Source organism: Phalacrocorax aristotelis, chromosome 7 (assembly GCF_949628215.1).
Source record: "Phalacrocorax aristotelis chromosome 7, bGulAri2.1, whole genome shotgun sequence".
Taxonomy (NCBI): Eukaryota; Metazoa; Chordata; class Aves; order Suliformes; family Phalacrocoracidae; genus Phalacrocorax; species Phalacrocorax aristotelis.
The window spans coordinates 35817479-35840050 of record NC_134282.1 but is presented as its reverse complement, the minus strand read 5'-3'; the positions used below and the strand labels follow the sequence as shown (position 1 = coordinate 35840050).

The 22572-nt window shown below is 43.0% G+C and overlaps 1 protein-coding gene across 1 annotated transcript in view; it reads left to right on the top strand.

The window, feature by feature from the left end:
- RAB8B (RAB8B, member RAS oncogene family) overlaps positions 1-22572 on the top strand; it is a 35388-nt gene continuing 12816 nt past the window's right edge. Inside the window, exon 1 of the mRNA XM_075100049.1 lies at positions 1-157. Coding sequence (XP_074956150.1) covers positions 34-157 — 124 coding nt within the window. The 5' untranslated portion in view covers positions 1-33. The remainder of the gene's footprint in view (positions 158-22572) is intronic.

Below are 22572 nucleotides of genomic sequence, written 5' to 3'. Positions count from 1 at the left end.
CGGCGGCGGCGGCGAGTCTGAGGCCGAGGGAAGATGGCGAAGACTTACGACTACCTGTTCAAGCTGCTGCTGATCGGGGACTCGGGCGTGGGCAAGACCTGCCTGCTCTTCCGCTTCAGCGAGGACGCCTTCAACACCACGTTCATCTCCACCATCGGTGAGAGGCTGGGGCCGGCCGCCGCTGCCATCCCGGGGGCGAGAGGGGTCCTGGCCGTGCCCTCCCGCCGGGAGAGGAGTCGCCGGGCGGGCGGGAAGGAGGGGAGTGGAGGGGATTGGATGGGGGGCAGGGCTGGGGGGCGCCGCCCGCCGGGGCTGGGGCCGCGCTCGGCGGCCTGTGCCTGGCCGCTGCGGGGGAGTGGGCGGGAGCCCCGCCGCCGTTACGCGGCCGCCGCGGGGGGGAGCGGGAGCCCAGCCCGCCCGACCCGGGACGCCCCACTCCCAGAGGCGGTGGAGGACCTGGCGAGGGCCCCGGGGTGGGCAGGCCGCGCTGGGGCGGGGGGCGGCTTGTCCCCGGGGCCGGCTCGGCGGCGCGGCCCCTGCCAGGGACCCGCAGCACAAGGGTGCGGCCTGCTGCACTATAAAAATAAATTGCATTACTGAAACACTTTAAAATGACAGCGAAGAGCTATTGCTTTATGCGCGCCCCAGCGGCAGCAACAGTTGTCTCGGCCCCGGCGGGGCGCAGCGTCGGGGCCGCCCGCCTGTTGTTCCTGCTGGAGGTGGAAGCGGTGTTCCTGTGGGGCTGTGTGAGAGATGGCGTGTCCAGGGCTGCGCCCGTAACGGGTCCTGCGCGAAGTCCGGCATGTTGCGCTCTCCGAGTTGCGGGATGATCTTTCTGACAGTTTTTCTCGCTCTTTTATTATCGGTCGTTTCATGTTTAGATGTAGATTTTCAGAAAGTGGAAGAGGGCTCGGGCTGCTGAAGCTGACTGTGGCTCGTACTCAGCCGCGTAGCCATAGCGACTTAACCGCGCTCGGCAGATAATTTAACTCTTCTTTCCACAACTCTTTTGAATGTGTCCGTGTGTTCGTATACGTGTAGCTCACGCTTCTGGGATTTGGAGTAGTTCAAGCTCCTTAGTCGACTAGAGTTAGAAGCTCCTTAGCAACTAGATAGAGGAACCTCCTTGGCAAAAGTTGAGTTTGGTTATAAAATTTGGTGGCGAAGAGGGATTCTAAAGCTCAGCTAACCTCTGTTAATGACAATGAGGTATGATATATCAAAACAGACTACCATGGCTTATATTTCTGTAGGATTTGTCAGTCTTAAAATACTTTCTGCTGAGCTAAACATAAGAAAAATTTTGAAGGTCTTCACTGAGATATTGCTGAATTGAAATCTGAAATGCTGTATCCTCTTCAGACATTTTATTGTGCTGAACTTGGTGCAGGTGTGGTTGACTAAATGAAGTATGGCTAGTGTTTCTAATGCTTTAGGAACCGATTTTCTGCATTTCAGAAAAACATTTCAGAAGAATTAAAATGGCACATTCCTTTTCTCTCTGCAGCCAATTTCAAAATGCTGTATTAGTAACACCAGCTAATCAAGGCCTGAGTAGCATTTTTACCTAAAAAGGTATTTTTCTGCTTAAAGGCTTAATAAACTTTAATAAATGCTGTATAGGGTTTGGTTTTTTTATTTAAAGCCTACATTGGTACTGTGCTAAATACAAAACATCTCTTTACTTTTAAAGCCATAGCTAACACAAATGGACGCATCTGTCTTCCAACCATTTTCTTAGAGTTTCTTGAACTGCTTAGTCCCTCAATATTTCTTTTTCTCCCTGATTCACTTTGAAGTCCTGAGGATTGTGAATGCGATGCTGTTTTCTCTTACCTTATTCAGTAAATATAGATTTGCTCTAATTTCCTTCCTTTATATTTGCTTTCACAAGTGTCTTATTTTCAACACTGTTAAACTTGAAGAAACTTATGAATAATTGAGGCATACTTCTGATTCCATAGCTAGTATTTGTGATTTCACAGTTACGTTTTCCTTCTTAAAATTTGTTTCTTCCAAACCCTTTTATTTTTTTAGCAGAAGACCTACAAACAGGAAAGTTGACAATGCAGGAGATAGTGACACTGTTCATAAAGTGCTGATGTATGCTTAAATAAAAATACTTGTTTTTTTTTAAGTCTTCCTCATGTATTGCTTATATTACTTTTTAGGTCAATCACGTAAATCTCATCTGTTTGCTTTTGAAGATGCACACGCTTGCTTTTTTCTTTGTGAGTGCATGCTGACTGCTTATTACTACTTGGTTTTACAATCATAACTGATAGGTCTGATGAGCTATGGGGCATTCCACTTTTAACAATTCTGATTTTTTTCCTTGACCAATAAAGTACAGCCGATCATTGTGTGGAGGGAGACACGGGGTTGCAATGCTTTTCCTAAAACAGGCCCTCTGCCAGCTGAAGTTTTAAGGTTTCCAGATTAGCGTTCCCAACTGAGTACACTGAGTCTTCCTGAGGTATAAACTGCCAGGCTGTTTTGTTTACACATTCTGCAAAAAGTGGATTCTGCAGTGTGATGGTACTTTTACAATGTGTGTTCAATTCACAGTGATTTTAATTAGCACGCACAATATCATGTGCCCTTAGTGGTGCCCTAATTCTCCTCTGGTCTGTCTCCCTGCTAACGAGATCAGAATTGGTTTAACTGTAGAAGTCTGAGAAGGCTTGAGATACGTTGACATCAAATTTTATTGTTTAATCTTATATATGTAAATGCTATTTGTGAGTGAGGCGAGTAATTTAGAGGTTCTTCTTAACTACATGGGGTTACACTTTTAACTGATTAAACTCCTTCTTAGATTCTACATCCAGAAAATAAAGCAAACTCTGTTGCCATGATGAAAGGGCCCACATCGTGTCTAAGCACCAAATATCTTTCTTATAATTTCCCACTCCTGTTGTTGTTTAGTAGGTTAAACTGCAGCCCTTCAGTCACCAGAGCTATGGAAACGCTTTCCAAAAGGGAAAAAAGAACGTAGGAAGGGGATATGGAAATATTGCTTTATTGTAGAATATTTGTTTTACATAGCCTCAGTGTTCATACTATAGAAGTGAGTCAATAGTTAATTGTAGCTCCTTTGTCATCTTGCAAGATATACTTGTGTTGTACTTTATAGATTCCCTTCTCTTCTGCTGTCATGCAAAACATGCCTGTAAGGCTATATCCTTGTAGATTGCTTGGAGGTTTGCAAATGGTCCCTTGACCTTTTTCCTCAAGACTTTGGTCAAGCTGTAACGATGGCTGTACTGATTCAGACAGTAAGTAACTGGTGTCCTGTGGCCAACAGTTGCTGAAGAAGTAGGATAAAATTACACTGCATATATACTTATCATATTTTTTTTATTCTTTTTTTGGGCGACTCTTGGTGCAAGAGTCTTTCTGTCTTTGTCTTGACTAGCTGGTGTAACTAATACTTTCAGGAAACTTTGCTACCTGTTACGAGAAGTGAACCAGGAATCTTTCTCTAAGATGATCCTTTTGATTATTATAAGCGATGTGTTTTCAGTCTGTGAAAACACAGATTGGCCTTCAGCTACTTTAGGCAAGGCAGGGCCTTTGCCTTCAGCGACTTTAAATTTTTTATGTAGAGCTCTGTAGCTCTGGAAAATTTCTAAAAGGGTTGGCAAGTCATAATACTGCTGTGGTCCCTAGTGAGAACCAGTTAACACTGTTAACATGGGATAAAACCTTTTTAAAATGGCAATGTGTTACGTAAGGTTATGTTGTGTAGTTTGCTTCCTGAGTGGAAACTTCTGCTTTTGCACAGCTCTGCATGGGAAGTAAAATGCAGTTGAGTCAGCTCATCTTCACATTTCAGCAGCACCTAAAGCAAAACTTACCTTGGAGTATCTCTTGTGCATTTTGCTGGTAGTTTCAGTGCAGTGTACAAGAATAAGAGGCATTAATTTAGCAGTTTCTAACCTGCTGTTTAACTAGTGCTGTCTGGTAAAACTGAATTGGGTTTATAATTCTAAATAATAATAAGGTTTATTCTTTGCATTCCTTTCAACTTTTTGTTTAAACTGGTTGCTAGGAGAGTAAAGTAATATCTTGTAGCTGATAGCATTTCTGACTTGGTACGAAGGCTTGCTGACTCTGAAACAAAATTTGTCGTATTTATTTTTTCAGTCCAAGATGTTATCAGCATTTGGGAGGAAGTTGCCCACACAAGATAGCGTTGTATCTGAGAGCTGAAACAATTTGTTGATTTTACAGAACTAACTTTTCCTTAGCCTACATCTTGCAAAATAGGATACCACTCTGGCAATCAAGCACATGTATGCTGACCTTTGAACACTTCGATGAAAATCCTTTGAAAAGTAAAATTATCAACTTCCCTTTGGCAGTGAAGTTTCCATGTCTATAATGTATAATGGAAATTGGTTTAGTATACTCAAGTCAAATTATGCCTCACTGAATGTTTCTACTCTTCTGTCATACAGTAAACGTAGGGAAGACAAAAGATTGGTTGTTGGTTTGTTGGGTTTTTTTTTCACCCTCCCATTAAACTTCAGCATTCCTTATCCTCATTCAGTCAATTTCTTTTGGGCTTCTCCAAATGGTAGGAGCTGTAGAAGACAACACATGTCAATGACAGATGAGCAAAGGGAGGGAAGAGTAAGGAAGGTGTTGTCGGTAGTACTTTATTAATGGTTGTTGTAATAAATGAGTTGTAAGTAAGACTTTAAAGTGACTGAGGCTAGTGTCTCAGGTGGCACCATTATTCATAGGGACAATATGGAAGTGCATGGTCAAGGTTTGTAGGATCCAAGGCACAGGTATTTCTTCAGTGCAGTGCGAGAAGGAGGCCAAGGGTTTACATGGGAATAGGGGCAGACAGCGTTATGGAGGTAAATATGAAACTGGAAGAATGATTCTGTTTTCAAGGTACGTGATGGGAGGTCAGCAAGATGTTATCCTGATGCTGATCAGAAAGCATTGTAGTTGGAGACATCGTAGGTTAAAAGCATTAAAGTTTGTCTTTGGTGACCTTGAATTTGATGCTAACACCTAGCTAGTAACAAGACATCTTAGACTTTGATTTTCATCTCCTGATGAGATTGTGTTACCCTACTGTATTCTGCAACAGGCCAACAATGTAATTGAAATTGTTTGGCTTTTATTAAAAATGTTGTTTGAGCTTTCTTTCTGCATGCTACTCTGAAACAGCGTGACAGATGTCTCACTGTTTTATGCTTATTCCTAACTGGCAGATGGAGGTCTGTCTTGGTTATGTGTCATCTGGTTATTTGAGTGACAGGAGGGCAGCTTAGAGCTGTTCTTGTGACTTAGTTTGAATGCGAAGTTAAGAACACAGACTAACATGGAATGAATGGAGGAACAAATATATTGATTGGTTGATACAGGCTTTGAGAGAGGTATTGAAGACATAGCTTTTGTCTGGGAATTTTTAATTTACTTTTTGGGAAGGATTTCCTAGTCCTTCTGCAATAGGGAATCCTTTTAGTAGAAATAGATCTTGAACTGACTTATTTCAGAATTTAACAGAAATTCATAATAGGTGATGTAGAATACATGCAGTATTTATAGAAGTGCTTTATTTCATGTTTTGTGATAGAAATCAGGTGTTTGTCATTCAAAGGATAGTATTGCTTTTTAGCTTTAACCAGATGTTATGGTAGCTTACGTACCAAGTCCATCAAGCTGACTGTAGAGATATAAAATAGATCTGATCCTTTTCTAATGTGAATGAACTATGAATAATAGTAACTTGAATGGAGTTGCACTGTGTAAGACTCTTGTACAAGCAGAGTTGATCCAGAGGCTTTTAGTTGCTGGACTTGCAACTCAAAACTTAAGGCAGCCACTTCTTGTCCCAACAGTGGGATGTAATTTAGTGCCTCTTAAAGGGTTTTTGACCAATAATTGCATGTAATATCAGTTTAATCTTGTGGTTTATAATAAGATTTCCTCTGAAATGTAAGCTATGACACTTTTGATTAGACTGTACGTAGTTTGAAAGGCAACTGAACTACCGCATGTTTCAGAACACTTCTCTTCTGCAAGGGAGAGCAAACAGTTGATGAAATTTAAGATGATCTGTATTAGTTTTGCTGCTACTGTGCAGACGCTATTGTTTTGGGCACCAGTGGAAAGAAAACTGATGCTGAATATCAGTGACCTTCTCTTATATGTATGGCAACATCTAAGAATGTGTAAAGCAGACTGGTCACTAATAGGAGTCTGGCAACAAATCTGGAACTCAGGAAGAACAGGTTGAGTTTAAGAAATTGGGCAAAGCTAGAGTGGCTGCCAGCAAGCGAACGCATACACGGCTTCCTGCCCGCCCCCCCCCCCCTTTCTTTGTTTCATCTGCCAGAGGGAAATAACTTTCCTTTACCGAAACAAAATTTCTGGTCTGTATGGTGTGACTTCTGATGGGATGAAAGATGAAATAAGGTATCTGTGTTAATGCAAGTGTGGAAGAAAGGAGGAAGATACAGTAAGTCAGCGTAACTGCTGGCTGGGAGAACTTCTCCGGTTTAGCCCAAGTGACTAGAGAGGAGTACTTAGAATATGGAATGCAGGAAAAAGAGATTAAGTGGCCATTAAAAGAACCTGGCATAATGTAGGAAAACTGTTATGGGCAAGAAATAAAAGTATGGCCTTTGTTAATAAATTTTTTGGATTTGCCTGTTAATTTAGATAGTAAGAGTCTTTCAGAGAAGGCCTTCTTCCCTCATTCCCTTTGCTTCCCAAACAAAAAAATCCCCACATACTTACCCCTGTGTAAAAACATGGGTTTAAAAAAGCCTCTGATAAAAATGATATTCCCAAAGTCTGTTGAAAGTTCCATGTTTAACTTCGGCAACTTCAAACTTTCTGCTTTGACTTTTGGCCTGATTTTGCTGCCTCACTTGGTACTTTACACACTTGCTTCTAAAACATGACCATATTTCAGACTCTAACTGAAATTCCTAGATCAGATGTTTTATCTTAACAAAGATAATTCTTACTGGATGAGACATTTTGATCTTCATAGATAACCAAGATCCTTTCAGCCAGAGTATCAGTTACAAAGCTATGAACTGTCTTACTATTGTTGACGCGTGCTTTTTTTTCATTTTTATCTCTGTTTATGTTGCTGGTAATACCCATTTTCCTTCCAGTTTTAGGAGGTCTGTGTCTTCTGAAGTCTCATCTGTTTAATGAGTGGGATGTTCCTGTAAAACTTAGAAAAATTTCATCACTGCTCATTTTTTAAATAATTTCTATCTTTATAGTGGTCATGCATAATTTATACCTGCTCTGTCTAACATTATTCAATTTAACTTTATTTTTTTCCTCTGCCTCTGACCCAGTCTTGATATTCCTGAATCTCTCAAGGAGGTGCTTGGTAGTCCAAGTTGTTGGGCTATAGAAGTGTATAATGTACATACTAACTGTTCCCATCAAGTCTTCCATACCTGTCTTAAATCTGCAGCTGATGGGATATGTATGCAGTACCTATCATAGGTACTGCTGGAATAAAAGGTACAAAGTGATTGTTTGTACCGTGCAAGGGTGTTTTATCTCTAAGTGTCAGTAACTTACCAATTCTTCCTTTGCTTTGTGAATTCTGGGACGCTCTGTATGCTTGCTTTTCATGTAGCAGCTTTTCTGTTCTAAACAGACAATAGTATGCCCCCAAAAGTCTTTATTTCTTCGCTCTGAATAACCGGTTCAGTATAGACATGCAGATCAAGTGGGAGCCCGAAAACTTCAAGAGGCTTTTTAAAAAAGAAGTGGCATCTCCTTTTCTTGCTGGACAGTCATATAGGTTCATTTGGACCAAAAATTACTGAACAAAACCAAACCTACATCACAACTGAAGTGTAGTATACGAATACTGAACAATAAACTTTAAATCATTGTGGCAAAGTAGTAATCTTGGTTAAAGACAGCATTTTCTGTGTTTTCTACATCTACAAACATATCTGCTTTACAGGCAGGAGATTCAGGATCATCTTTTCGGGGGGGTTCCACTTTCAATTTTTTTTGGTCTTACCTATCAAATGATGATTTTAATAAAGACTAATCATGTCATCTCGTATAAAGCACCTCCTAAATGGGAAAGTCTGGTGTCCTTAGCCATTAAAGCACGTGGCAAAGTTTTTGTTTCTCGTGCAGTAGAAAGCCATATGCTGCACATCACAGAGACTTGAGGAAAAGAGGAGCTTCAAAGTAGATGACAGGTGCACAAATCTCATTACAGGTTAAGTGAGTATGGGGCTGGGTCCTTGGGATATTGCTACAGCTGTTTCTGTTCCATATTTAACCATAGTTGGAGTGTGAAATACAGAGTAATTCTTGTACTAGCATGGAGCTGCAGCTGGTCAGGTGATATCCTGGTGTAGGATCCACGCTGGAGCTGCTTGTGGCAGCTATTTGTGGGCCACCTTTTGGTTTGTATTAACTGGGGCTTTAATGATTGATTCAACAGAGTCTGTGTTCTGCTGCTCAAAGGGAGAAGAGCTGTGACTGTGTGTACATGTTCTCTAAGCTATGCCATCAGTTGTCATTACAGATGATGGTAAGCTGAATTATGGAACTCGCCCAGATGAAAACTAACATGATCAAAAGAGAAGAGGATTTGCTCATGACTCTTCAGTGGCAGCACCTACCCTAGTTTCAGCTAGCTGTGAAACTGTAGCCTTAACTCAAGTCTGTTGGCTGATTTTAACATTTGCTGCTCACCAGTTGCACGTTGGCTTGAAAGGAATATATTCTCAAAGCAGCTAAGTTAGTGCATTCCTCTTAGAGATAGTCAGTCTATAAATAATCCTTAAAATAAACAAACTTTGCTCTCTGTATCAGTAGTGCAATTTTAATCTATTTCAAAATTACTGTACATGAAACTGAGTTACCACCAAGTGTAATTGTACATTCAAAATAGAACAAGGGGTAGACATAGGTTAATACCTGTGCAATTTCACAGAGCTGCAGTACTGAGGTTGTAAACTCAAAAAGATGTTCTGCAGGGACCCAGCCATTTTAAAGTTGGGCTGTTGTGACAGGTGGTAATTTTACTCATGTCAAGCAGTAATAAGTTTCTACTATTGTGTTGTTTTATAGTCTTTAAATTTGGATTGAGTGTATTTGGTGTTCAAAATCATGTAATTCAAAGGCTGCTGAAAGCAATCTGTAAATTCTGAATTCAGAATGCTGAAAAGAGAATTTCACTTTGCAGGATTTTCTAGTGTTCATAGAATCATAGAACTGTAGAATGGTTTGGGTTGGAGGGGACCTTTAGAGGTCACCTAGTCCGACCCCCCTGCAGTGAGCAGGGACATCTTTAGTTTGATCAGGTTGATCAGAGCCCCATCTAACCTGACCTTGAATGTTTTTAGGGCCTACATGGCCTCTCTGGCCAACCTGTTCCAGTGTTTCACCACCCCCATTGTAAAAATTCTTATCCAGTGTAAATCTACCCTCCTTTAGTTTAAAACCATTATCCCTTGTCCTCTCAAAACAGGCTTTGCTAAAGAGGTTGCCCCATCCTTCCTATAGGCCCTCTTTAAGTACTGGAAGGCTGCAATAAGGTCTCCCCACAGCCTTCTGTTCTCCAGGCTGAAGCAACCCAACTCTCTCAGCCTTTCTTCATAGGAGAGATGCTCCAGCTCTCAGATCATTTTTGTGGCCCTCCTCTGAACCTGCTCTGACAGTTCCATGTCCTTCTTGTGCTGAGGGGTCCAGAGCTGGATGTAGTACACTGTTGGCACTGAAGGACTGTAATGTACAGTTGTGGTGGCAGAACTCAGAGGAGCACTCTTATGAACAAGTGGCTGAAGAGCATTGGATTCAAATCTTAGCATGATAATCGTATTACTCTATAGGTTACTGAGCTGTCAAAACAATGTTTCAAAGCGTAGGTTGGTCTAATTCTGATGATTATAAGTTGTACTCTGAATCTGTTGTTCTCTTTTTAAATAGAAAGTAGTTTATCTCAAGAAAGGAAGCTTATAGTTGCAGCTGTGCCGTAGCTGAGGAGACACATGCTGAAGGAAGCGGCAGTTTGCTTCGCATATGAGCATTGATCTGATCTTGGTAGTAAGTTCCAAAGTCTTATGACCAGGAAACTGCCCTATGTTATGTTGTAGTGGTTTAGCCCCAGTCAGCAACCAAGCACCATGCAGCTGCTCGCTCACTCCCCCCTGGTGGGACAGGGGAGAGAATCGGAAGAGTAAAAGTGAGGCAACTCATGGTTTGAGATAACAGGTAAAGCAAAAGCTGCGTGCGGAAGCAAAGCAAAACAAGGAATTAATTCACTACTTCCCATGGGCAGGCAGGTGCTCAGCCATCTCCAGGAAAGCAGGGCTCCATCATGCGTAACAGTTACTTGGGAAGACAAACACCGTTACTCCAAACATCCTCCCTTCCTTCTTCTTGCCCCAGCTTTATATACTGAGCATGACGTCATATGGTATGGAATATCCTGTTGGTCAGTTTGGGTCAGCTGTGCTGGCTGTGTCCCCTCCCAGCTTCTTGTGCACCAGGCAGAGCATGGGGAGCTGAAAAAGTCCTTGACCAGTGTATGTGCTACTTAGCAACAGCCAAAACATCTCCACATTATCACCACTGTTTCCAGCAAAAATCCAAAACATAGCCCCATACTAGCTGCTATGAAGAAATTTAACTCTACCCCAGCTGAAACCAGGACATATGTATACACGTGGCCCCTTATTCCATACCATTTACATCATGCTCAGGTTCCACACTATCCAGTACAACCTCATTAACCTCCACCCCCCTTCCCATCCTTTGACAAAATACATGGATATCATTTAGTCCATGGCTTTGGTCTCCATCTGTTCTTGTGGTCACGCAGGATAGGAGAGGTGGTATCTTGTGTGGAGTTACTGGGCACCAAAACCAGCTCAGGTCGGGTCACTGCTGCACTTGCACTGCTTCTTGAAAGGCTTGTCCTCCATTGGTTCGGGTGGTTCCTGCTGTGGTAATTCCTATAACATGCAACTCATATCACAGGTTACAACAATTTAAAAGTATATCCATTACAATTTCCACCCCTGACCCCTTTGGGCCAGGTTATAGGTTTTAACATTGCCATGAACTCCTGCCCTTGCTCCCAGCCTGGCTAACAACAAGGGGTTTCTGCTATAGTAATTTCCATAATATGTAACTCAAATCCTGGGTTAGAACAATTTAAAGGTATTTCCATTACAGTCTCTGCTCCTGGTCCATTTGGATCAGACCATCAGGTTTAACTTTGTAATGAACTCCTCCCCTTGCCCCTGCTCCAGTTTGGACTTATCCACAGACTGTAGTCCTTTAGGGTTGTACCTGCTCCAAGTGGAGCCTTACCCGGGAGCCACAGTCTCTCCAGGGGCACACCTGCTGCAGCATAGACTTATCTAGAGCCACAGTCGCTCTGAGGTATGCCTGTTCCAGCATGGCCTTCTGCATGGGCCTCAATGCTTTCAGAGCTATACCTGCTCCAGCATGGCCTTACCCACAGCTGCAGTCCCTCCAGAAGTAAACCTGCTCCAACATGGCTTTGCCCCATGGCTGCAGTCCCTCGAGAAGTAAGCCTGCTCTGTTGTGGGCTTATCCATGGCCATGTACTTTGAGGTGCTCTGGCATGAACTCATGCACACCACTGATGCTTCAAGGTGTACCTGCTGCAGCACAGACTTATCTACAGCCACAGACACTTTGAGGTGTACCTTCTCCAAGATGGATTTATCCTTGGGCCACAATTGCCTCAGAGGTGTACCTGCTGTGGCACAGACATAACCAAGGCCACAGATGCTTTGAGATATACCTGCTCTGGCATGGGCTTATACAGAGACACAGATGCTTTGGGGTGTCCTGCTCCCACATGGACTCATCCACAGGTCACAGTCCCCTTGACTTGGACTTGAGTTCACACTGGAGTTCCAGCCTGTCCAGTATAGCAGCACGCACACAGCAGCGGGGCCCTGGCCATCTGCCAGCCCAGGCGCATTGCCATGGGTATTATCGGAATGTTCCCAAGGCCCAGCAGGGTAAGGTGATAAGCAGTACAGCAAGCAGTGAAAGCAAAAAGCACCACTAATGAGCACTAGATTTTAAGGCATACAGTAAGTCAGGCAAGCCCCATAGCAAGCACAGAAGCCTGCCAATTAATAGCTAAACAGCAATAACCACTATACATTCCATCTAGCACATTCCAATCAAATCTGTCGTTATATCAAACACTTCAGGCCCCACGTTGGGCACCAAAATGGACTGTTGTGGTTAGCCCAGTCAGCAACCAAGCACCACGCAGCTGCTTGCTCACTCCCCCTGGTGGGACAGGGGAGAGAATCGGAAGAGTAAAAGTGAGGCAACTCATGGTTTGAGATAAAGACAGTTTAACAGGTAAAGCAAAAGCTGCGTGCGGAAGCAAAGCAAAACAAGGAATTAATTCACTACTTCCCATGGGCAGGCAGGTGCTCAGCCATCTCCAGGAAAGCAGGGCTCCATCATGCGTAACAGTTACTTGGGAAGACAAACACCGTTACTCCAAACATCCTCCCTTCCTTCTTCTTGCCCCAGCTTTATATACTGAGCATGACGTCATATGGTATGGAATATCCTGTTGGTCAGTTTGGGTCAGCTGTGCTGGCTGTGTCCCCTCCCAGCTTCTTGTGCACCAGGCAGAGCATGGGGAGCTGAAAAAGTCCTTGACCAGTGTATGTGCTACTTAGCAACAGCCAAAACATCTCCACATTATCACCACTGTTTCCAGCAAAAATCCAAAACATAGCCCCATACTAGCTGCTATGAAGAAATTTAACTCTACCCCAGCTGAAACCAGGACATATGTATACATGTGGCACCTGCATTCTTTATTGACTTACCTACATTAGCCATTTGTATATATTTATTTTGTCAGTGTAGTGTGTTTAAACCTGAAGAACCTTACTGTATTAATATCTTTCAAGGTGCAAGACACTGTCTATCATTGTATATGATACTTGTATTAGATTCTTTGTATGGGTGAATAGTAAGATAAAGAAAGGGCAGATAACTGGAAGGAGCCTATTCAGCCCACTCTGAATTTAGTAGTGTTTCATGGATTCTTTTGGGCTGTCCGGAAGGAATAGAATACAGCTTTGTCCCTTTAAGTTGTGGAAGGATGAATAAATCTGGTTGCACTTGTGTATAGCTCTAAAATAAATTTTATCTTGCAACACTTTAAAAATGCTGACCTTCACACTGGTGTGTTTCTTCCTGTTAATCTGCTGTATTTTGAATGGTCACAATAAAAGGCTACTGCATCTTTAATTTACATAGCGATACATTGCTGAGATTGTCTGAAAATGCCTTGCAGATGTTACTAGAGGCTAAAGCCAAACTTTCACATTCAAAATGGTTAGACTTTGTTCTTTTACGTGAGGCTGTATGACACACTGGTGTGTTGCAAGTGTTCCCCACCCTGCCTTTTGCACTGATTTTGCTTACTACTTGGTAATTTATGTTTACTGAAACCCTTCAAGAAAGATCTAATAGAAAAGCAAATTTCTGAGGCTTCATTTATCTGCCTTTGCAGATTGAGACATTATACTGATGTAACACAAGAAAATATTTGCTTAAAAACACCACTAAAAAATAATTGTGTATTTAATCCAAATCCTGCAATACCTATTGCTGAGAGCAAAAAAAAAAAAAAAAGTGATCCCTGGGTAAGCTTGTGGGGAAAATCTATGGGAACAAATTGAAGTCCCTCAGCTGTTGGATGTGTATGGAAAAGAACAAGTTTCTGGAAGAGTGTTGTTCTATAGGTCTTTCCATGCTTGGAATCTGCACGGAAGATGTTAAAACTCTTCAGCTCAGTTCACTTGTGTCCATGCAAAGCCTGTGTGTGTGATCAGTGCTGATATCTGCATGTTTGTCATTTTACAGTGAGCAAGGTGTGTAAAAGAGTGCTTTGGTGTCCTTCAGTACCTATTGCTTACAACTCTTCAAAGTATAATGAAGAGCAAATGCACTGGCAGCAGTTGATTCTGAAACACTTAGTGCTGCAGTATCTTGGCGATTACAGGCTTGTGACAGCGCTCTCAAATTCAGACCCATGCTTGGGAGAAACAGCAGAACAATACCAGCTGTTATAGCTATGCTATAGAAGTACTACCGCTTGCGAGTTCTGATGTTCATCTATGCAACTTAGTCATTTCCAGTTCACAAGAAGCAAAGCCTATAGGGAGGAGTACTTTCCAAGTAATCCTCTCCCAGAATTCAACAAACTGAAGGTGAAGCATATTGATTTTCAGTTATGCCCCTCTTCTCACTTCCTTTTTTTTGAAGGTAAATTACAAACCTGCTTGCTCATTTCTGAGGTGGTTTTAATTCAGCCTTAACTCCAAGTGACTGCAGGAAAATATTTCCTGTCCTTCTGTGTATTTTGAAGTCTTGTGTGTTGTGTCTTGCAGTAGAGAAATTGCAAAATTTTCTCCCTCTCCAGCTCTGCCCATTGAAAAAAATGAAAGCCCCCACAACCCCACATATAAACACAGTAGGATAGGAAGGACTAATGCTGTGAAGCTGGAGCAAGCCCAGCTTGAAAGTTAATGCATAAATTCCAGCTGTTCTGATGCTGCATTTGTCTACCCCATCTAATTCTGAATGATGATGCTGACCAAACACGGCCTAACTCTGAACAGCACTCAGTGAGGAGCACAGCAGCAGCAAGGGCAAGTCCCGTGGCTCAGCGCTAGATCGGGGCAGGCAAGGTTGTTCCTTGTACCCGAGAAGCCCGAGGGTGAGCAGAGGGACCCGTCAGGAGCAGGCAGCTCTCACGAGTGAGGCTGACGTGCAGCTGCTGCGGGGTGGGGCGCTGCCAGAAGCAACGGCGGGAGATTTAAACGGCCCCTAGGGAGCACGGTGAACAGGATGGGCAAACAGGGCATGACGCGGCAGAAGGGCGTGGCACGGCAGTTTGCGTGGCAGTTTGCACAGGCAGGGCGAGCAGGAGGGACGCCACAGCCCGCTTGTAGGTCCACAGCTCAGGCAAGTGCTTTGGTCTCAGGCGGAATGGTGGGCACTTGCCTCAGAGCTAAAACCACTGTTTGTTCAGCAAAAGCCCCCGAGATGTCAGATTCATCCACCCAGACGGGTCTGGTAAGAAAGGACACATCAGTACAGGCAGTGGGTTGCGGCAACTGCCCAAACCCCTCTCCTGATGATAAGGTAAGTACCTGCACGAGGTGTGCACAGGTTGATGACTTGTTACATCAGGAGGCTGAACTGCAGGAAACAGTTAAGAGGCTGCGCAGTATTAGAAGAGCTGAGGCAGAGATAGACAGGTGGTTTCAGAATCATGTTCCTGTGGCAGACACCGCCAAGAATGAGGCACCGTGGACCCTGGTGACTCACAGGAGCAGGATTCCACATCAGCCTGCACCCTCCACCATCACAATCAGAAACAGATATGAAGCCTTAACGACTGAGGACACCCATGAGCAAGGTCTGCGAAGTCCCCTGCAAGGGGAAACTGTACCAGCAACACACAGTGGACATCGTAAAAAGAAACGACGAGTGCTTGTGGTGGGTGACTCTCTGTTGAAGGGTACTGAGGCACCCATCTGCCGACCTGACAGGGAGTCACAAGAGTTATGCTGCCTTCCAGGAGCCAAGGTTCAAGACATGGCCGAGAGGGTGCCACAACTGATCAGGAAAACAGACTACTATCCGCTGTTACTATTTCATGTAGGCATGAACGACATTGAGAGCCACAACCTGGGTAAAATCAAGGAAGACTTTCGAGCCCTGGGGGAGCAAGTGAAAAACGTTGGTGCCCAGGTGATCTTCTCTTCCATTTTGCCAGTTCGAGGGAAGGGAGCAGCCAGAAACAGGTGCATAATGTGTATCAACTCCTGGCTACGTGGCTGGTGCCACTGTGAGGGGTTTGTCTTTTATGACAATGGGGTGTTCTTCAATGATGACAACATGCTAGGGAGGGATGGAATCCATCTGTCTAAAAGGGGTAAGGGAATCTTCAGCAGTAGACTGGCTAATCTGGCGAGGCGGGCTTTAAACTGAAGGACTTAGGGGGTGGGATCCATTGCGAAAACGCTCACGCCAGCATGTCAGGCCAAGCACTGTGGTGATAAAGGTTCCTTAGCTGTCTCCCAAGAGGTGAAACAGAAGAGGAATCACCTCAAGTGTGTGTATACAAATGCACGCAGTCTAGGTAACAAACAGGAGGAACTGGAGTTCCATGCCCACTCAGAAGGGTATGACATCATAGGAGTAACTGAAACATGGTGGGACAACTGAAATGACTGGGGGATCGCAATGGATGGTTGCAGGCTCTTTTGTAAGGACAGGCAAGGTAGAAGAGGTGGAGGAGTTGCACTCTACATCAAGGAACACCTTGAATGTATCAAAGTCAACTATGGTGATTGCGACTGCTCTATCGAATGTCTCTGGGTTAAAGTCAAAAGGGTCATCTTCAAGCAGGACCTCACAGTGGGCATCTGCTGTTGACCTCCTAACCACGATGACGAAGCTGACAAAGCGATATTTGGGCGCTAAAGCAAGCTTCTGGCCAACAGAACCTGGTCCTGGTGGGTGACTTCAACTACCCAGACATCTGCTGGAAGAACCATATGGCAGCACACATGTCATCCACCAAGTGCCTAGAATGAATGCATAGAGGACTGCTTCCTCATACAAATGTTAGACGTGCCAACCAGGAAGGAGGCGCTGCTGGACCGAGAAAGCGTGCTTTGTAATATCTCAGTTAGTGATAGCCTTGGTTGCAGTGACCACAATATTGTGGAGTTCAGGATCCTGCTGAGTGTGCTGAAGGCCAGCTCTAAGACAAGGGTTCTGGATTTTAGAAGAGCAAACTTCAGTGCACTCGGGGCTCTGTTGGGAGGGATTCGATGGGAAGCTTCCATGGAAGACAAAGGAGCTAGTGAGTGCTGGGAGTTCTTCAAGAACTCTCTCTTGGAAGCACAAAGCCAATTTATCCCCTACAAAGGAAAGGGAAGTAAGCAGAGCAAGAGGCCCCCATGGCTCAACCACAACCTCCTGGGTCTACTGAAATCCAAAAGGGAAGCATACTAGAGATGGAGGAGTGGAGGATTATCTGCCGAAAACTGCAAGGGCATTGCCGGAGCGTGCAGAGATGTAGTTAGAAAAGCAAAAGCCTGACTTCAATTGAAACTGGCTGTAGATGTGAAAAATAGCAAGAAAGGTTTCTTCAGACATGTCAACCACAAGCAGAAAAAGAAGGAAAACATAGGCCCACTGTTAAACAGAAAAGGAGAGTCAATCACCAACGATGCTGAAAAGGCAGAGGTCCTCAACGCCTTCTTCACCTCTGTCTTTGCCAACACTGTTGGGTCCCAGGCTTTAGGAAAGAAATTGCCGGTTGATCCAAACACCGACCCATCATCAGTGAAGGAAGAGTTAGTACGTGAATTATTACAGGATCTTGACCCTTACAAATCATTGGGCCCTGAACACCATCCACCCAAGGGTGTTGAGAGAGCTGGCTGACATCATTGCAAGGCCACTCTCCATAATCTTTGAGAAGTCATGGAGAACAGGGGATGTCCCAGAGGACTGGAGGAAGGCAAATGTTCCCCTATCTACAAGAAGGCTCAAGGGAGGATCCGGGTAACTATAGGCCCATCAGCCTTCCTTCAATCCCTGGGAAAGTTATGGAACGAATCCTTCTGGGGGCCCTCACAAGTCAAATGAAGCACGTGATTGGGAAAAGCCAACATGGCTTCACTAAGGGCAGATTGTGCTTGACAAACCTGGTGGCCTTCTACGACAAAGTGACTTGCCTGGTTGACATGGGGCAGGCGGTGGATATTGTCTACCTGGACTTCTCCAAGGCCTTTGATATGGTCCCCCACACCCTCCTCCTGAAGAAATTAATGTGTTATGGCCTGGACAAGTGGTCTGTGCAGTGGGTGGGGAACTGGCTGACAGGCCGCACCCAAAGGGTGGTGATAAATAGCTCCTTTTCCAAGTGGCAACCTGTCACTAGTGGAGTCCCCAGGGATCAATATTGGGCCCAATGTTATTCAATATCTTTATAAGTGATCTGGGTAACCGGATCAAGTGTAGCCTGATGAAGTGTGCTGATGACACCAAGTTGAGTGGGGAAGTAGACACTCCAGAAGGAGAGCTGCTCTGCAGGAAGACCTGGATAGGCTGGAAGAGTAGGCCAGCAAGAATCTTATGAGGCTCAGCAAGAAGTGTATGGTCATGCACCTGGGAAAACATAATCTGGGAGTGCAGTACAGACTGGGATCCACCTGGCTGGAGAGCAGCTCTGTGGAAAGGGACCTGGGGGTCCTGGTGAACAGGCTGACAGGATGCTGGGTTGCATCGAAAAGGGCATCGCCAGCAGAGACAAAGAAGTCATTATCCCACTCTACTCGGTGCTTGTCAGGCCACACCTGGAGTACTGTGCACAATTCTGGTCCCCACTATACAAAAAGGATGTGGACAGGCTGGAAGGGGTCCAGAGAAGGGCCACGAAGATGATCAAAGGACTGGGAAGCTGCCGTACAAGGATAGGCTGGGAGAAGTGGGTTTGTTCAGCCTTGAGAAAAGGACGCTTAGAAGGGATCTCATCACCATGTACCAGTACTTAAGGGGTAGCTACAAAGAAGATGGAGACTCCCTTTTTACACGGAGTCACATGGAGAGGACAAGGGGGAATGGACACAAATTGCTCTTGGGGAGATTCCGATTGGACACAAGAGGAAAATTTTTCACAGTGAGGACAGCCAACCACTGGAAAAATCTCCCCAGGGAAGTGGTTGACTTGGCCACATTGGACACCTTTAAGAGTTGTCTGGACAGGGTGCTGGGCCATCTTGTTTAGACTCTGCTGTTACTAGAAAGGTTGGACTAGATGATCCCTGAGGTCCCTTCCAACCTGTGATTCTGTGAATCTCTGAAAAGTGTAACGAGACTTTGTACTTTGACTCCTTTCCCTGTTTTGTAATAAATCCCTTTTTATTGTGATCTATGTCCAATGGTGCTAAGTGCCACAAAGTTTCTTTTTATCAGGTAATTCTACTGGAAAAATATTTTATTTCGATAGCAAGCAAATTGGGTATTAACTTTTTCATAAGTTCTTTGCCGATGTTTGGTGTTTAATATTTTTTTTAGATTTCCTTGGCTTGTATATTGAAAAAAAACCCAAACAAAACTAAATTAAACCATCTAAAATGCTAGTACATTGAGTATTTTTTTTTTTTTAATAAAGTATTGCTTTGCCAGAGATGGAGAAATATTCTACTGTGGTAGATAGACAGGCTAGTGTACACTACCAGAGATTGACATTTATTTGCATTCTGAAAGGGGTTGATTTCCTGACTGATTTCGTGGTACAGCTTCACCAGAAATATGTTATTAAATATACAGAGTCTATGAACTTAGTGAAATGGGAAACCTATTAAATCACCTTGAGTTAAAGTCAAGAGGAATTGTCATTTTATCATACAGCTTTCTCACACGTAAGGTCCAGCTGCGAGAAACTAATGTTGAGCTACATGAAAAATTAACTTAAAATACTGGTTAACTGTGTAATAAAAGTAAATATTAAGAATTCTAATGTTTGATTGCCAGTGGCTACTAATTGATTTTTTTTTTTTTGCATTAATTTGTAGGTGCTTCTTTTCTGTCTGTCTTTCACTGCTTATATTACTGAAGAACACATCCCCTTCAGTACCTTTCCCTAAGTAGAGTGAAGACCAGAGAAACCTTTACCTTCAGGAAGTATTTGCTGGTAATGTTGTAACATTTTACTTGCTCCAGCCAGAATACTTTCGTTTGGTTTCTTTGTGCTGTAACATTTTCTGGGACAGATTTTGTTTAAAAGAAGGAGCAGGACTATTTGCAAGTCCCAACAGTGGTGCTGTGTAGGGAAAAGTTGTAGAGGAGACCTAGCTGAAACTGATTCTGTAGCACTGAAAAACCTGAGATACTAGCTCTAACTACAGACTTAAAACCACAGATGAGGGGAGAGCAAAAGAGTAACAGTGATGCCTTGAGAGTAAGCTACTGTTCTGAAAACTAAAGTAGCAAAATGAACTGTTTCAGTATCTCTGCTCTGTTTGTCATTACATTCCTGTAAGAATTGTGTCCGACTAATTTTGTTAAGGTTTATAGTAGAAAGCCATTGGTACTAAAGCGGGAAAAGGAACCTCTCAATATTAACTGCCAGGCAGTCCTGTATATTTAGTATTATAATGCAGCTCTTTGGAACATTTCCTCATGTCTCTTTCAAATTATTGCATTACAGCTTAATTATGAGTAAAATCTGCCTAGGTTGGCTGGAATAAGAAGGAACATGTAGCTAGGGAGTGGAGTGGTGGAAGAAGTAGTAGTGGCAGAAGAGATTTTGGTGGGTGAAATGAACATGACTTCTTGGCTTAAACCAAAAGAGGCCTAGGTGAGGCCAGTCTCCCTGACTTCTGATATTTGGCTACATGGTGCTGGACAATGGTATATCCTAGCTGGTGAATTTTATTAGCTTTGTGTAGTGATACAAGGTAAATATGGCAACATGCAGCTCTCACATTTTATGTAAGTCTTTGTGTGGCACTAATGACACTGACTTTTTCTTAGTGTGTGGATTTCTCTGCTTGGTGTGTTATTTGACAGAGTTTTGTGGGAAGCTATGGGAGAAAATAGCCTCAGTAAAGTGAGGAGAGAGGATGCATCCCTGGCCTATAGGTAGCAAGGATCTGAAAAGGGGTTTGAAGAACAACAAGCCCTCAGCTACTTTTACCCTATGCTGCAAGGGAAATGCAAGCAATTACAGTCCTAACCAACACATAGTTTGGGTCTCAGCTCGGACTTCATCCTTGCGGACTGAAAGTGTGTGATTCCTGCAACAGATGCTCTTGTATCCATATCTAATACATGCTGACTTCATAGGTGTACAGCAGTCTGTCAGACTTTTGTGCGGCAACTCCGCTTTAGCAGTTAAAAATAATTACCCTATTAGCCTTTGCATTGCAAGAATTAATTTGGCTGTGTGTTTTCTAAAAGCATCTAAAACTTAACCTTAGGTGGACATCCAATGTTTCTGGGCTTTTTCTCCCTACTGGAGAACAACATGGCACCTTGCATTTTAAAACTGGGAAAGCTGTGTGATTCACAGATGACTCCTCTTTATTAGACCCAAGTGTCTCTTCAAACTTTTCTATCCCAGTGTGTGACTTCACAAAATAAGAATTAATTAATAAAGGAAACTTTCTGTCAAGAATTACTCCTTAAACGCTGTAGTCACTGGAGTGTTTTAAATGCTGTAATTAAAGTTTATCAGTAACCAAAACAATGCTCATACTTATCCGTGCAAGTGTACTTTGCAGGAAGTGGTAGCACATGTCACCAGGCTTGCTCTACGAATGTTTGCAGCTCACCACTTCCTGTTACTGAAGTGAAAGAACAAAAGAAAAACCAGTTTCTAGTTCATTTTAGCCTGTAAAAAGTTGCAGTTGCATTTGTTAAACTTCTTAGTATCATAACAGAAGTATTTATGGCCTTCCCCTTTGTATTCTTCTTTTACCTTTGAAATTCATCTTTATTTGAGAATTTTGGTGAAGTTCCTACTAGAAGTCCTAAGTTCTGAAAAGATACTTTTTGTGCAGATCCTGAGTTTTAGAAGTGATCAAAGGAATGATAATATAAATCATCTTGGTGCTGCAAGGGAGATGACTAACCACAGGAAACCAGTCTGTGCAAGGTATGGATTGGTGCACATAGATATCTAACTACAGTGTAAGCTTGCTTACAGGAGTCATGCCTGCTGGAGTCTTCTACTGTTCATGCTGATGTGTCTTAGCTTCGGTAGTTGACAGTACACACAGAATTAAACTACAGTAGTCTCTGAACCTAGGTTTCCCGACAGTTATTATACTTAATTTTACGACTTCAGGCCTAGACACAAAGGAACTTCTAAAACTGATTTAATTTGCTATTGTCTATGATGCAATACCCTTTCCAGAAAAATCTGTATTTGTGCTTTATAACCTTTAAGGCCAAAAGAAAATATTTTCAGATCAAAGGTCACTTGTTCTCAGACCTGAATACAGTTGCCTGTGATTTCAGCAGGTGTTGCCCCTAGTTAGGAGAAAAATCTTTACAAGGGAGACACAAAATGCTCTCAAATGAAAAATGGAAACACTTGCCAAACTTCTGTTACATATAATAAAGATTTTTTTAAGGTACACATTCTTATGTCATTTTTAGAAGAATGCAAATTAATGACAGTATCTTTCTGCCTGTAAATCTACTAGTGAATCTGGGAAATTGCAAATGTAGCAGTAGTCATAGCATTTTAAATTAATGTAGTTAATTTCATATGCTGTTAAAAGTACTGATGTGATATTTCTGCTCATAACTTGTATTCTAACTAATGGGCTAAGCTACGTATCCATAGCACATCAAGATTAAGTGGATGAAACTAGATATTTTCAGTATATTAAAATATTAATATCACATGCGAGAAGAATGAAAGTCAAATAGTTAATGAATGTCCATATTTCATATTCAAATGCTACTTAGTATATTAAAAAATCACGTAGC